The sequence below is a fragment of the Epinephelus fuscoguttatus genome, linkage group LG15 (genome assembly GCF_011397635.1).
Source record: "Epinephelus fuscoguttatus linkage group LG15, E.fuscoguttatus.final_Chr_v1".
In the NCBI taxonomy this organism is placed as follows: Eukaryota; Metazoa; Chordata; class Actinopteri; order Perciformes; family Serranidae; genus Epinephelus; species Epinephelus fuscoguttatus.
In genome coordinates, this window is record NC_064766.1 from 37198299 (window position 1) to 37215133 (window position 16835).

The 16835-nt window shown below is 39.2% G+C and overlaps 1 protein-coding gene across 6 annotated transcripts in view; it reads right to left on the bottom strand.

Moving 5' to 3' along the window:
- Positions 1–258: 258 nt before the first annotated feature.
- Positions 259–16835, bottom strand: part of st18 (ST18 C2H2C-type zinc finger transcription factor) — a 45064-nt gene continuing 28487 nt past the window's right edge. For 4 of the 6 annotated variants that reach the window (XM_049598922.1, XM_049598927.1, XM_049598925.1 and 1 more), the window contains 17 exons: positions 15931–16644; positions 14158–14292; positions 13211–13301; positions 13024–13116; positions 12257–12465; positions 11752–11951; positions 9586–9831; positions 7172–7281; positions 5827–5889; positions 5461–5529; positions 5142–5204; positions 4754–4834; positions 3232–3453; positions 3007–3095; positions 2779–2882; positions 2533–2679; positions 259–2397 (listed from right to left, as the gene is read on the bottom strand). In XM_049598922.1, coding sequence (XP_049454879.1) covers positions 2257–2397; positions 2533–2679; positions 2779–2882; positions 3007–3095; positions 3232–3453; positions 4754–4834; positions 5142–5204; positions 5461–5529; positions 5827–5889; positions 7172–7281; positions 9586–9831; positions 11752–11951; positions 12257–12465; positions 13024–13116; positions 13211–13301; positions 14158–14292; positions 15931–16644 — 2777 coding nt within the window. In that variant the 3' untranslated portion in view covers positions 259–2256. The remainder of the gene's footprint in view (positions 2398–2532; positions 2680–2778; positions 2883–3006; positions 3096–3231; positions 3454–4753; positions 4835–5141; positions 5205–5460; positions 5530–5826; positions 5890–7171; positions 7282–9585; positions 9832–11751; positions 11952–12256; positions 12466–13023; positions 13117–13210; positions 13302–14157; positions 14293–15930; positions 16645–16835) is intronic. The other 2 variants (XM_049598924.1, XM_049598923.1) reach the window with 2 other exon arrangements.

The window sequence follows — 16835 nt, forward strand, 5'->3', positions numbered from 1 at the left end:
CTGTTACTGTAGATGTAATACCTCATATCCACCACAAGGTGATGCTAATGCCTAAGGAAACAGGATGCCTCCCTGGTGCCTCAGAGGTAACTGGGTCTACCTACGTCTGACTGACGGTGGACTTGAGAAGCTTTGAGAAACCACACCACCATTTGAAAAGTTTATTTCTACCATACACAAACTGTACAACACAGCGCATATCTGTTTATTATGAAATAGTAAAAGTAATAGGAAGTTTCAATTTACAAACTACTCCAACTGAAAAAAAGCATTACATTTTAATGTAAAAGAAAAGAAAATACAATACAATTTCATATCATACTAATATCGTTCCACAAAAAAGCATTTCACATTACAAAACATCAAATACTAACAGGGAAAAAATAAATATTATTCACAAAACTTCCTGAGCAAACAATGTGTGGTATAGGAATTAAATATAAGAAATTATAAATAAAGGATTGTTAGGTTTAAAGAATTTGATTCAAATTTTCTGAAAGATTAAAATTCTTTAAAACATATTGAGTATTTGGATAAAATAGGGTCTCATTTTTCTTTAATTTGGCTCTTTTGCTTTTATATTTTTTCTTCTTGGAAATGTCCTAGGCTACATGTCTTTGACTTTATTTTTGCAGAAATGAAAAATGTATTGCTCAAATGAATTATTTTTCTTGTGGGCTTAACTTAAAATTGAGACATGTGCTGTGTAGCACGGTGATGCGACTACTGCATCCCATTCCCCGCTTTTCATTGAAGTCAAGGGCAGTGTGGTGAACTAAAAATACAAAATAATTAATAATACAAAAGTGCAATTGATGCAAACAAACAACTGATTAGCCAACAACTACCATTTGTCTATGTTTTCTTTTCTTTTTTTTTTGTCTTCTTTTTTTTCCTGTTGCATTTAATGATTGAAACCGAAATGCGAGTTGTCGTGGTAGTCAGCTCGGTTTTGAAATAGCTACTATTCAAATCTGCCCCAAGCGTTACAAGAATATTCAAACTGTAAGACTGGTTGAAATGTTAAGGCTTGAAAGCAGTTTAAGATAAAACAGGAATAGATGCTGTTGTGTGTGTGTGTTTTTTTTTAAATTCCCTTCTTCCTTTTTCCTCCTCTCCATGCTAGCAAAAGTTAAAATAATCACCAGACTTTTCAATCTCAGTCGTGATATTTCAAAACCTGACTCTGAGATCACAGCTACTGAGACAACGGTATTGAAACAGTCATCAGGAACCTCCTATGAAAATAATTGTACTGTATAATAAATTAGACACCATCCACATAATACTGTCCTACCACAAAACATAGTACTCGTATACTTTTATGGATTCATATACATTTAGGCACATACTATATGCACACTCCAGAGTGTGTGCACAGAAGGCAGTTTAATATCTATATTTAAAAAAAAGACATCTTGACAAAGTGGATTTTTGATTTGTGTTGCACTCTTCTTGTGGCACGCTATGCAAAGCAGAATGTGACATTCAGTTCACTGAATGATGTTGCATTTTTTTGCTCAGTGTCACCTCCCGGTTGCATTCAGCTGTTATTGGTTAAGAAGGAAAAGGTACAGTACAGGTGCATTGCATCTTTTTTTTTTTTTTTTTTTGATCTCAGTGTTCACTTTGTCTTGCCATACATTCAGTTTCCAATAAAGAAAGCAAAAGCAATGCTTAAAAATATCGATGCTTAGTCGTTTTGGTAGGTTTTTACTTTGAAGAGAGATCCAACTCATGGTTTAATAATCATAATAATAATAATAATAATAATAATATAAGTTTTTCAACACTAGATGGCGAAAGTATGCCATGAAACTGGAATGTGCTTCTATGTAAATTTACAATGTGCAGAAAGTCAAACAGATTTTCTCAAATATTAAGCATTTACAATTCAAGAAATAAATAAAAATCGAGGAAATAAATACACTGATGAACAAATAGAATAATAAATAGCGATAATATAAGAATGACATGAACACATACAGATTAAAATCAAGCAAACCATACAAAATAATTAAGTGCAAGAGGGGTAAAAATCTCACCAGGATAAACATATCAAGTGAATGCAGAAACAGTAAAAGCATTACAAATCTGGCTGGTAATTTTCTCAGTGCAGTGTATTTACCGGGAAATGCCAAACACATTTCCAAAAGCCTTGTCTTACACATGCAGCCAAGCCAGCACTCTTCAGTAAAATAGAGCTATCTAGTGCCATTATCCCAAGTCAAAGAAACCTCTTGGTAGCTCTACAGCTTAAACATGGATGCCCTTAATAGCCTGTTTGATATTATCCAAGAGGGCCTTGCACTCTGGAGAGTATTCATGCTCCGAGTTGTTGTACATATCAGTTAATGTGTTCACATAGGCTTCAAAATTATGCTCACTGATGGGTCCCTGCAACAAAAACATGTTTGACTATTAGTGAAAACAGCACAGCAGAAAATGACAATTCATAGAAAATGAGATTTCTTCCAGGACAGGTTAGATATAATGAGTTGTAGTGCAGTCTGTGGTCAAGGCTTACTGTACCATTTGAGGCAGCTGAATGTCTGTTAGACTGTTAATGAGAGCTTGGCTAAGGCGAGCGAGCTCCTTCAGAAGGCTGTCGTTGTGCTGTTCGATCATCTTGTTCTCCTCTTCAATTGTCCTCAGGTTACATTCCATAGACGAGATCTGCTTTCGTGTACAAGGAAAGGAATTTCGTCAAATTGAGCGAGCAGAGATCTCAGACCTTTTTGTCCTCTAAAAGATAAACTTGTCGGAGTAGATATTTACCTGGGTTTGAAGTTGCATCATATCTGCTTCTATTTTCATGTTGGATTCATTCAGTTCCTTAATTTCATGATCCAAATGTTGAATATCTTCTTTGTTTTCAACACCTGAGTTGAAGCATATAATCTAATTTATCATGTTCAAGCTGAAAATACTGATGCTGTCCATGCCAAGATGCATATGACTGCAAAATGCTGATTTCATACCACACAGCATGTCAGAGTAGCTTACCACTGCTGGCTTTCAGTTTGATGGTCATCATCTCGTCTTCCGAGTGCTTTTTCTTGATGCTCTGTGCGTTCAGTGGGCAACCCGACAAGCTAGTTCAGCAGGTCGTGAATGACAATTTTTGGGACAGAACTTTAGCATCAGTAGAGTTTGTGGACACGAGTAAAGAATGCAACATGTCGACCAGCAGTATTGTTTAGAGATAAAATGGAGGACAGGCGACCTCACCTTCTGTGAGTGGCAAACACATTATTGGCATGTCCAAGGCCATTGCAGCCAGGCAAGGGACAATGGGGCAGTTCCTGTTTATTGGTCTTCCAGGCAAAGGGCAGCCCATTGATGGACGACTCCTTCTGTCTTTTGGCAGCGAGCGGACAACTGCCTGCGCTGCGATGGGATGTGTATTTTCCCGATATATGGCCCTGTCCGTCACATCCCATTACTGGACACCTACCAGAGAAACACACAGACAGTCGTACATGTTGTAAACACAGCTGACTCACACAAGGAAAAATGGAACTAACTTGCGTTTAATAACATTTCTGTGCCACAGAGAAAGACATAAAATAACAACATCATTAAAAAACAACAACAAAAAAAAAACCTCTCTTTCAATAACTAGACCGGAAGATTTGTTAACCATTAAGTTGATTAATCCAGCCAAATGCTGATTAAAATTGAAGTCGCCAAAACTAAAAATAATCGCATTAACTACAAGTTACTAATCCAGTGAAACTTGAGTTTGAGCGAGCGCTCTGTGTGTTCGCCGCATACGTTTGGAGGTTGCTGATGTTTGTGCTTGAAAACATAAGCACAAGTCACGCTGAATATCATTAAGAGTTGCATTTTCAGGGCCTGTTTTCTGCAGGTCAGTAATGGAGTGACATGAATTACAGATAATTGTCATGTATCCCCTCATGCGAAAGAATGTAATTTGGAGGTGGCTCACCCCTTCCCTTATTGATAAAGGTGAAAGGTCACCTGAGATGATACAAATGGCACACATGCTGTAGAGTGCTGCTGCAAAAAGCCTGTTTCAGCATTTTGTTACTCGACAGCAGCAGCAGCAGCACTTAGAGGACAAAACAACACCAGCCCCATTACTTACATCTACTACAGGTAGGTAGCTTGATGCAAGGCACCAGGACAATGGAGGCATGCCATATGGCCCACTATTTACAATAATCTAGGGACATTTGCTACCCTCCCCCTTTCTCTCCCTTTCTCTCTTAATGTGTATGAGATCTATTCCAGTCTAATTCCTAAGCTCATGCCCTTGCATTAGTAATTAAAAAGAAAAAATCTGTGTCCAGATGTATAAGTAAACAAGGGCTCATATATCTGACTTTGGATTTAAACTGCAAATCAATTACATTATTCTTTTTTCCAATAACACTTTCACAGACAATGATTAAGCTGCAAATGAGTGCAATGCCATCAGAGCGGACATTTTCTTAATATACTATAATTATAAAGAAAGCACTCAGTGAAGAATAATAAGCCAGATATCCCATTCAGAAAATAGGAAAAGATAAAAAAAAAATCCCACAAAAACACGCTGCTAATCCTCAGAAAATAATTCACTAATGTTACGACAAGAGAAGTATTATTTTCTTTGTTTAACTTAATGGCCTCCAGGTATAATGCCCCGGGCACAAAAGCATGACGCATTATCACAATGTTTTCTTGTTTTATTTTTGAAACAAAAAAAAACATGACAGCATGGGATGAGAAAAAAAAAATCTCTTACTTAAGCTCTTGCTCATCTTTGTCATCCTTGTTTGGTGTGAGCTTCAAACCTCCCTTTCTGGCACGTGGACATCCTGACAAGCTAAAAATGATTGGCGACAGTATGGGTTAACATGGAGGAAATCTATTTAAGAGTAAAAATAAAAGCTCAATTGTTACAGGCAGCAAGGAGGGTCTGCTGAGTTTGAATTTGCACAAGCAAATCTATAAATCTACATAAATAAATGTTTAATCACTGGAGAAGTTGGCAGCCAAATAAATCAATAAAAACAAGAATTCAAAAAGTGCAGCATGTTTGCAGCATAAAGTGAGACTTTCACCATCTGTTTGAATGTCATGCATCTGACAAATGTATTTCATGCTCAGTTGCGATGATTTTTCTCTGCTACCTTCTGTGCGAAGCATAGTTCCCAGTCACATGTCCAGATCCATCACAACCAGGTGTTGGGCACCTGCAGGTTGAGAGACACAGAGACCAGGTGCTTTTTACAGCAAAGACTGCGAGCAGAGCGCTGCATTCATGCTAATATGCAGAAAGGTAGTACAAATACCAAACAACTTCATGTGGAGTACATAGAAATCATGCATAATGTGTAGTAGAAGGGAAAGAAAAGGAGAAGCATTGACCTAAACTGAGGCAGAAAAACAAGCTGCCTAGTTTAATGTGCAAAATCCTTTAGTAACAATAACAGTTCTGAAAACACATACTTTAGTTCCTGAGAGTTGGCTGCCATCAGTGATTTGAGTGTCTTGTCAGCCAGGGGACATCCAGACACACTGGAGAGGATAAAGAGCTAACAGTCACTTTAATGCACTCTTTGATCACAGCTGAATTAAATAATCTTAATACAATGTCTCAAAGCATATTTATACAAAATCATTTGAAAACACAATTCCACCTCCTCTTCATGAGAAAGCTTTTTACGTGTCACCGTGTTTTAAAAAAATGACATTTAAAATCAAACTCTACGAGCTACGATTCAACTGTTTCAACGCGATTAAACAATCAGCACTGTTTCTCTTGTCTTTATATCTGTTAGCCGGTGTTAATGAGAGCGTAATTATTTACAGTACCTCCGATGTGATGCATAATTCCCCGTCACATGGCCACTGCCGTCACAGCCTGGGGTCGGACAGCTGCAGGAGAACACAAAGTGTTTAATACACAGATTACTCTGGTTCCCACAGCTTGAACTGAATCTTTCTTTTGCACCTTTTCACGGGCATTAACTAGAAAAAATGGAGTTAGTACAGCGGGAAGTTTAGTAGAAGAATTATTATTAATATACTGCTCAACATTCAGTTTTTAATAATGTCTCTGAATGTCACTGAGGAGGGGGGGTTGCTGTGCTGCGGAACTATAGAGGATCCTACTTTTTGTCGCGGCGTGATTCTCAAGAGGAGACCCAGCAGAGCATGCACGCTAACTACAAGAGTCAAAGCTTGTACAGGATGTACAGGGAGGAAACTCACTTTCAAATAGATACATTTCTGCTCCACATGAACCTGCAGACATACCAGTTACAATGATGTGTAACACAGGGAGTTTCAGTGCGTTTTGACTAGGCATGGGACAATATGAAAATTTAATGTCACGATTATTCAGGTCTAGAGAATCGCGATTCACAGTATTATCGCGATAATCATCGAAATATGCTTTACACTAAAAATGGCACTAAAACATACAGGAGTCACTTTACCTTACATTTTATTAAGAAAAACATATTTTTATTGCATCACACACGGGACATCTTTTTATAGTAGAAAACAATCTTACTATTTAAAATGGGATCATATTATTTGATATGAAATATAACAACATAGCATCTTGATTGTGTTTTTTGAGCTTAGTGCATATGCAGCCTGTTTTTGTAGAGTCTCTTTTTAAATGTTTGTTACCCAGCAGTTTATGTGAGTGCTGCTGGACATGATATTTACGATTATCTCAAAAGGGCTGCACAATAAATCGAGACATTATCGAAATCGCAATAATTGCTACGGTTTTTTATATAAAGGTAAAATGAAGCATTGTGGTGCTACAGAGATGCTCCGGCCTACAAGTCATAATCTAAATGCTTGGTTCAGACCCCAGCAAAAATCACATCACCTTTTTTTTTTTTTTTTTTTAGTGAAAATGAAATGCAAATTTTCCATTGCATTAAAACTTTGACTCATACTACAGTCACAATGTCAGTCAAATAATCACAAAATGATTTTTTTGATACACAATCAGCTTACTGTGTTTTTTTTATTGCGATATGCGATAAAATCGTATATCGTCCCATCCCTAGTTTTGACTCACTTACATCAAACCATCCTGTTCAAACAAAGGTATGCTTTGTCGTTAATACCGATCATCTGCCAGCTAACAGCGATGCTCACATCACACACAGTCACCTCATTCTTTAACATAACGCACCTCAGAAGCTCTTTCTTTGCGTCTCGTAATAGCAGCTTGGCTTTGGGGCTCATCATGCTGCCGTCTCCTTGGTAGTGTTGGTCCTCCAAGGAGGCGTGATCGTAATCCTCCTGGCGAAGACAAAAAAAAAGTGAAAACGTGGCCTTTACTGTCCGAAACATCAAACCTGACCTGAGCTGCTATGACCTAAAAGTGAATAATTAATGAAAAGCACTATATAATACTCTTAAAACACAAGCCCTGAGGGGTTAAAGTGCGATTATGCTTAAGGATACTTATACTGTAGTAAACCATACATCCATTTAAAGTCATACTTAATCCACGTAGTATTTATGAGGGAAAGCCATGACGTATGGATCTCCTTTTTTTTTTTTATACAGACAAGATTGTGCAGTCACCAGATGTTGTGTATGGTTTCTAAAAGCAGGTCAAATGTGGTTACCCCTCAACTACAAATGAATGCCACATGTGTAATAAAGGAAAGATCCATCCAGGTACTTGAATGACACATAGAGACCAGAACTCAGTGTGATATTAATATGTTTTATAGATTTAAAGATCTGACTGGAGAAGCTGCTGTGCCTTGGAAATTTAGTTGCACAATATATTGATATTGAGCCTGGATATAGTCGTAGATTTGGATATCGTGCATCATTCATTTGTCTTCTGGTGTTAAAGGCTGCGTCACAGTAAGGTGATGTCATTTTCTGAACTTATGAGACTGGTTATTATATCTACAAAATAATGGTTGTGTTCTTATTATGCATATATTTTGTGAAAGCACCAATAACCCTACAGTATCGTCGCAATATTGGCATCAAGGTATTTCGTCAAAAATTATCATGATATTTGATTTTCTCCATATCGTCCAGCCCTACTTGGAAAATGTCACAAAATTTAAAATTAGGGGATTCTGGCAACATAAGCTGATTTAATATTTTGCACTAGCCATTTTTTTAGACTACATTTTTTTTACTTGAAGTAATTCTGGGGCTGAATTTGACCACTTGGACTGTTTCTGGACAAAAGTTGACAACTTTTTGGGCAATAAAGTAAAGAAATAAATAGAGAACTAAGTATTTAAGCTTTGAAACAGCATGAAGACATTCATGTTTGGAAATGAAATGGTAAAAGTAAGTCAAAGCTGTAGATTTTCTTTGGTGGTGGTGTGGGGGGGGATGCAAGGGACATGGGCCTCTCAATATTTAGAAACATGTTTATTTGTCCCCTCCCTAAAAACTTGAAAGACCATTTATTTATTTATCTATTTTGACCAAATTAAAGACGTTTACACGATAAATTGATGCAGAAACGATGTGGAAAATTCACCAAAATACAGGAAAATTAAATGTCTGATTCTCAAAATTTACTGGCGGAGGATCCCCAGATCTCCCGTTTCATATATGTCCCCCCAGTACTGACATAAAACCTTTGTCCTTGTCAACAGTAATGCACAGTAAAACAGGTATGTAATCTTCATATTAAACAAAGGCCATTTTAAAAACAAAAGTTAAGGCAGCTTTGTGAGTTTGTCGGTTTGCTTTTGAGGGAGGAATGGACGTGGAGATGCAGGGCGGAGTAGCAGGTTTATTTGTAACTTGTTTGTTTCTGTCGATTTGTATGTTTCCATGTATTGTGGTTGTTATATTCATATAGGGCCACCTTTGAATTGACTGCTTTTAATAATGCTTTCAAGTGTTTTGTGCTATGTTGCTCCTTTGAGTTGTTGTGCTTATAAATTCAAATAAAATCCTAATGTGGTAACAATGATAGGGACAATAGAGAGAGAGAGCTCTAAAATAGTTATTTTAATAAGTAGTTTCTGGCCAGGGCCCTTCTGTGTTGAGCGCGCATGTTCTCCCCGTGTCAGCGTGGGTTTTCTTCGGGTCCCTCGGCTTCCTCCCACAGTCCAGAGACATGCAGGTTAGGTTAATTGGTGACTCTAAATTGCACGTAGGTGTGAATGTGAGCGTGAATGGTTGTCTGTCTCTTTGTGTCAGCCCTGTGATAGTCTGGCGACCTGTACAGGGTGTGCCACGCCTCTCGCCCATTGTCAGCTGGGATAGGCTCCAGCCACCCCGCGACCCTGAATAGGATAAGCGGTTACGGATAATGAATCAATGAATGAATGAACGTTTGTTTTAGAGGATACTTAGAGAAGATGTATTTGCACAGCTCAACTGAGTAAATAGAAAATGAGAAATCAGTTGTAGGCTCAGTGTTTATAAACTCCAGCTTACCAGGGAAACTATAATAATCTCCATCTTTAGTTTTTAACTGTCAGTCTGTTGCTGACAGTCTGTTACTGTGCTGCTCAGTCTCACTGCTGTATCTGCACGTTATACATATCTTACATTTTTAGATTACAATCAAAGTGTCAGTTGTTGTGTGTTTCTTTTTGTTTGTTTTTTTACCTCTGCGTCCTGTAAAGCGTGTGCTTTGCTGAAGTTGACAGGGACGGGGCTCTCCCAGCTGTCTCTCTCACACAGCGGCTGGTAGAAGGCGGGGCTGATGAGCACGCTCCCGCCTTTGGCCGCGCTGGACTCAGAAGGGGACAGCGGGTCGTCCAAAGGTGTCTTTGTCAGGGCTTTTACATTTTCCTTGCACTTCTTCATACTCAAGTCCAAGGTGCCATTTTCATCCACCTCTATGAGCATGTCCTAGAGGCAACATTTAATGGATTCAGACGTTACAGCATGTCGTCGATGGGTACAATAAACAAAGTATGCCTCACGTATCAGTGCAGGGCATGCTAACATATGAAAATAAATGAATCAGGGGATATAAATAGACCTTATTTTCTAATTACAGTGTAAATAAAACAGTATGATGTCTTATTAATATGACAGCAGCGATATGGTAAACTTGAACCCAACAACATTTCTCTGTAAACATGAAAAAAATGACTTGAAACGCAGAGCAAACAAACATATTTAAATAATACATACAGTGGTTATCTCACACCAGACAAAGTACCAAACTAAGCCAGCGTTAATTCTGCTGAACACAAAAAAATAATCACTGGTGTGTGGTTTTTCAGTGACAGCTGTGTCATCTGTTTTCTAGGACACACAACCATGATGGCAGCTGGGGGGAGGGGAGGGGGGGTTGCTGGTTTTAGGTCATCATTATTATAGCAAAAATTAAAAAGCTTAATGTGGCATAAGTTTCCCCACTGACAGATGTGTTTGTCGTTTTTGTGCTGAAACGCAATAGCATGATGACTTATGGCTGTTTTATGGTATTAAAAGTTTTACCTCATTAAATGCTGAAATCCTTTTTCCATAAACGAAACCAATTATTCAACGCATATGTTTCATTAAACCCTATACATCATTATTTTTTTTTTAAACAAAAGGGAGCTTTTAAAATTAATTAAAGGGGATAATTTACATGAGCACTGGACGTGGCTGTCCACTTAAATTATCCAGCCATTCGTCGACGTGTGCACCTATTCAAAATAACACCAGTGTAAAGCATGAGCAAGACTTTCATGATTTTATTCAGATTTTAATGTTGTTTTTAGCTGCAACTAAAAAGTAAAAGTCAGGATTTATTTATTTATTTTTCTGCTTTTTCCCAATGATGTCATTTAAGCGTCTCACATTTTTAAATAAGTAGAATCGGCTTGTATTCACACTTCAAAGGCCAGCTATGTGGTGCTTTTTGTGTGCGATATCTCGACACATAATATACATATGCAGATAAGTTAAAGCATCCGACGACATATAACACTCTAAATATGGCCCCTTTTTTTCAGACTTGAAAGCTGTTCTTTATTTTGTACGTCTCTCCAAGACAACTAAGCTGTAAATGAGAACAGATGATTAACTTGCTAACACTGTTTTATTCATTCAGTGGGCTGGTACCTGGTACGGGGCCACATTCTCAGCTCAACAAGCTGGGAGACAAGGATCTGTGCTGTGTAGGTGTGGAAACCTTGAATCATCTACAGTACAGTGTGCACGTATGTAACCCACAGAATGTGATCAATATTAATCATGAAGTTTGGAAAAAGCCGAACACAATGGCACGTTGGAGATAAAACGACAGCAGAAGAGATTTTGGATCTGCACACATTTCCAAGAAGAGTTTGGATTTTGTGTGAATTAAACTTTTCAGATGTTAACTCCTTTAGCTGATTGGCTTAATCCATTAAAATGCTTTTAAATGCTGTCTGGTGTAGACACACAGCCTATCCTGGATCATATAACTAAGCAAAATATCCTCTGCCATCTGCAGCGGGCAAGATGCAGTTTCAGACAACAGTTCAGGGTTTTTACATGCCAGCTGATGTCGAAACAAAATACAGTACCACATGTTTTATTAAAAAAATAGACGAGTAGTTGTAATTGGGAAAGAAGGCTGATTGTATTTCTTCTTTTGATGTGATTACACAAATTTTCATTTGTGTACATTAAAGCTTTATGGAGAGGAAACCTCCTTGTTTTTCTGCCACCAGAGCGCCAAGCTCCCTTTGCCAAATTCTGTCTTTTGATGTCTTCCCTTTTTATACACAAATCAGAGTTCCTTTAAAATGACCACATTAAATACCTTTCCAAGTGGTCTAATTTGATTACCTTTGTGGAGGTTGCCAAGGGCCGGCCGGCGACAGCCTCCATGTTCTTCCGGTAGCGAGTGGAGAGGTTAAGGATGGCGGCTGTCGCTGCTGCCGCTTGGAGACCGTCTTCTTTTCTGAATTGACTCGGCGGGCTGTGTTGACCAGAGGTGGGCAAGCGGCCACCTGGAGCACCAAGGAAGCCAGGATACTGCTGAGGTGCTAAAAGACAAATAATTAGCGGATAATATAGTTACTGAGACACCAGGTGTTACTATCCAAACTTGATAGAACATAGAAAGCAAGGTGGAGGTTGATATTTGTTGGTTTAATAACAGGCACTGACACAAAAAGATTCATGCAGTCCTAAAAATGTTAAAATGTTTGCATGTAGATTTGTGGAATAATATTTATTTGTGGCCAAAACAAAGGCTCTACACCTAAAACGTGACACAAAAAAAAATGTATTCACCTTTAATACCATGTTAACACACAAAGAACGTATTTGTAAAATGAACGAAACTTACAATCGGGGAAATGTGACATTTCCTGGTCCTGGTTGGTCCCCATCAGAGGCTGTTTGCCGAAGACCTGTGCATCAAAGCTGGCGTAATCAAAGCGGATTCTGCTGTACTTGTCCATGTCTTTTGTGAGGCTCGTTTGCAAGGCTGCTACTGGATGAGAGAGCCTGTAGTTCAGCTGGTTCATCTCGAACTTCTTTATCAAGCCGATGGCTCTGCAAGGAGAACAAATTGGGAAAAAGGCTTCATTTTATTGTGCAAACCTCGTGAAATAACAAGTGCCCAACAAGCTCATATTAAGCGGTTAAGTATAGACGTTGTTTTGAACCATTCAGGGATGCCAGTGCTTTTGTACACATAGAGTCTGGGATCTGATGTGTGTTGTAGATCCACAGCCAGGTTGCCAGACTAATTAATATAGTAGGAGTGGGCATCCTGCCCATGATATATCCACAGGGAACAAAGAGTTCTGCTCTTTTATCATCTCTAATAGAGAGGAACTCACAGGACCAGCAACCATTGCTTATGTCTGCTTGGAAAGCTCGAAATAGACTGTGCGTTCTGCTGGGATCAGTGAATAAAAATATCCCACACCTCCCTCAACAATAATAGTGTTTATCACTTTTTTGCATAACCTCAGTTACGCTTTTACAACTTCAGTCCACTCCAGAGCTGATTATGATTTCTGGGTGCTTGTTGTAATTATTGTCCTGCACATGTGACCACATTGATAGCAGTGAAAATCCACAGCGTTATCTGGCAGTGTGCTGTACCTCGGTGAGCGGTCAGGTGTTTGTCTGCATTTCAGGCTCTCGTCCTGAGGTTTGGAGACTTTCACTGCAGCAGCGATGGGGCAGCCTGAGAGGCTGGAAAGGGAGGAAAACAAATACATTAGTCTAATACTGTAACCCATCTATGAACAGGGTGCAGATTTCTAATGGCTTTTTGCTGTGGTCGTACCTCCGGTGGGTGCTACGGTTGCTGTTGACATGGCCTCTTCCTGTGCACCCGGGTGTAGGGCACTTGAGGACGTTCTCATGCATGGCCAGGACTGAGGGGACGAGGACACAGAGAGGAGATAAGCTCAGACAGAGTCCAAAATAATTTAAGACATAATCAAGCTGAAAGATTATAAGATGCTACATATATATATATATATATATATATATATCTACTGAGCCTTCTGGAAATAAAAAAATACATTAAATGGGGATTTATGTAACTGGTTGGTACATTAGTGCCTATAGAGCAAAGATCCTACAGAGACAGACGCTGGAGAAAAAGAAGCAAAAGGCTCTCTCATTGTGAGGAATGCTGTAATGTGCCTGAAATGTAAATAGCTTAGTGCAAAGAGGAGCGTAACAAGACAGCTGATTATATTCTTCAAAACAAACGCGTCGTTAAAGGTCCGCTCTGTATCCTTAGAAACTTCTTTTCTGTACATATTCTCCAATTAGTTTGTTGGAGTTGTCTATTTATTTTTGAATGCTGCGTTAGCTAGCCCTTTGATTTGCAAATACTGCCTCCAGTCTAAGAGCACGCGCTTTTTTGAAAAAGTTAATTACTTTTTCTGTTCCTTTTGTAACATTACTGTTTAATGTCGAATGTTTGTTGAGTTATATTGAAATGACTTAACAATCGCCAATGTGGGGGGGGAGGGGGATTCAATATTCACACATTACAGCACATTAAGAGAAAGAGAGAGAGAAAAAATCCTTTAAATTTATTTGAAAAGTTTCATGCACATCTTTGAATTGAACTAAATGTATAAGCAGGTCTTTCTTGTCTTTGGGTTTAAGAGGATTTCAATTACGCCGACTGATTATAAATCCTACAAATGGCAGTTTTTATAAGTATAAATCATCCATTATACAGCATGTATACACAGAACTGCCTGTGTGACTTACTCTCTGGAGGAACTCGGACTTTATGAGGACACCCAGACAAACTCCTGTGATGTGGGTACAGGCCGGTCACATGACCAGTGCCATCGCAGCCAGGAGTTGGACACTTTATGTCCTTTTTATCTGTGCGTGGAGAATCTGCGGACACAGTAAAACAAGATATCACAATAAATCAAAATAATACAACCACTCCCCTAACGTACTGAAGCCTTTCTGTCTTTGTGCTCTGTCAAGAAATGGAGAAGTGAAACACACATAATGCACTTTCGTGAGAATATATTGTACATAGGTCAACAGATTGAAATATCATGCAAAGCTAAATACTTTTTTTTTTTCACAAAATGCATCTTTTAATCTGTCATTTTAGTTAAGGCTGCAGTTCAACATTCACTTCTTAATGCCCATCCATCGAAAGATTACATCTAGGATTACACATTTAGCTGCAGTCATTTGAAGAATCAGAGGGAAACATGAGAGGTACTTTAGGAGGATTTAAGACTTATGGTCATGGTTAAATATCCAGTTGATTCCTATCAAAATCCAATATTCTGAGTAGTAGCAATTCCATCAGAAAATTTTGTTCTTCTTTATTTTAGTCTGTTTATTTATTACTTCACTTGTTGCCAAAATGTTTTTAATACTTAAGAGGATTTCCTCCCTCTGATTTCCCCCCTCCCGTGCGTATGCTTCTTTTATTCCTTTTAATGTTTTTCAAAGCGCCCAATCATCCAAATCACAAGTGGTCTATCTGATTTGCGCTGGATGAAGGTACATACGTGAAAAGTGATCGTTCCCAAAAAAGATCACTTTTGATTCTTAAGACTGCTTGTCTGTACTGGGGGTGTACATCACAAGTTTCATCACGATACGATATTATGGTGATGCTTTGGACAGCAATGTGATATTTAGTGATATCATAAAGTGTGCGACGATATGATTTTGATGCAGTTCAGGAACCTGCGATTGATATGAGACGACATCAGTAAGTATCCTCATTGTCTTTTTCTTGGCTGCTCGCCATTGTCTGCCTGGCGATATGCCGCAAGCATTGTTGAAGCGTTTAAGACGGAGGTGTGCTTGGACGGAAATAGTGACACAGACGTGCCAAAGATGCATAAAAACGCATCTTAAAGATGACGATACAACACATTCTCGTCAAATGAGGGCGCTTGATCAGTGGCCCTTAAAGTCAAACTATGACACTCTAGACACACCTCCAGTGTTGGCGTGTCAATTTACGCTCCATACATGCATTGTGTCTTTTCAAAATAAACTCCCATTTTCACAGGAAATGCAGTTTTTCCTTATTAAATGCATACAGTGTCTTTTGAAAATAAATTTAGAACGTAGGTACATAACTGTGGTTTTACATTTACTTCCTTGGGTTAAGCATTAAAAGCACGTAATTAGGTTTAGGAAAAAAACAGCATGGTTTGACAATGAGTATATACTAGTACACAAGCTGTACTTAAAATAAGTCATTTGGCTTTTGGTCTGGAGTCCACCTCCCCTCCCTTCCATCCTATGCCGACTGTCTCGCTCTTTGTACTATGGCAGTTGCTGAGAGCATCAAAAAATGTTGCTGCCCCATGCGTCTCATACAGGCGCTAAAAGGTTGCCTCTGTGCATCGGTATCTGACGCTGAGGGTCACTGACCAGCGTCAGTATTTGACAAGTTGGGAGTAAGACTAGATTGGATGATATTTATTAAGGTTTTCACTTCCTCTAGTCTTTAAATCATTTTACATCACAGGTCTTTTCCCTCCATTTTGTTACCTTTTCCTCCGTGATAGTTTAGTCTACTGTCCATCTCCATCATCCTATGGTGCCTTCTGTCGTTGGTCATCTGCTCCATGAGGAACCGGTCCATCTCCCTGTAGGCATGGTGCAGGACCTGTCTTTGCTCTGTCTGCAGAGCTATGGCCTGCTCCAACAGGCTGAAGTTCACCCTCCCTCGGCCCATGTCCAGGCCTCTTTCGTGGAGGCCCAGAGCCCAGCCGTCCAGCTGAGGTGGCCTCTCCGCCTCTGCTTCCCCTTCACTGTCCTCCTCCGTGGGGAGCGGCCTGTATCTCAGAGCCTCAGCTTGAAAAATACTCGCCCTACCCATCGGACCACCTAACTCTGACTGAGGCTCTTCTTTCACAATGCCGTTCCTGCCTGAAAGGTCTTCAGAGGCTCCGGAGGGGCTGCAGTTGGAGCCGTTCACCTTGGCGGACAGAGACAGAGGCTCCCACTCGGCCTCCCTCATGTCTTCATATGGACTCTGTGGCGATGACGTACCACTCATCCTGTCTTGACTTTGGTCTTCTCTTTCATTGTTAAGGAGCTCCTCTTCATCTTCATCCATGAGAGGTTCGGATGTGTCCGGCTCACACTGCGGAGAGCCATCGGATGTCACTTCTGACCATCCGAGAGAATCACTAGACTTTGCTGCTGCATCGTGGCAGCCATTTTTGTAGGCAACTCCATTGATTGCACTTAAGTTTCCATCTAAAACAACAAGAAAACACTTATTATTTTATGTGTTTTCAAGACTTAACAGACCAAACATGTTCTTTTATGACCCCTCAGTCACATGCGGGATAAGAATTGTTATGTCCTCGATAATCTTCTCCAAATCCTTTTAAAGGTTTTGGATTTTGTGTTACTTTTCTACAAATAATATCTTGAGAAAAACATGT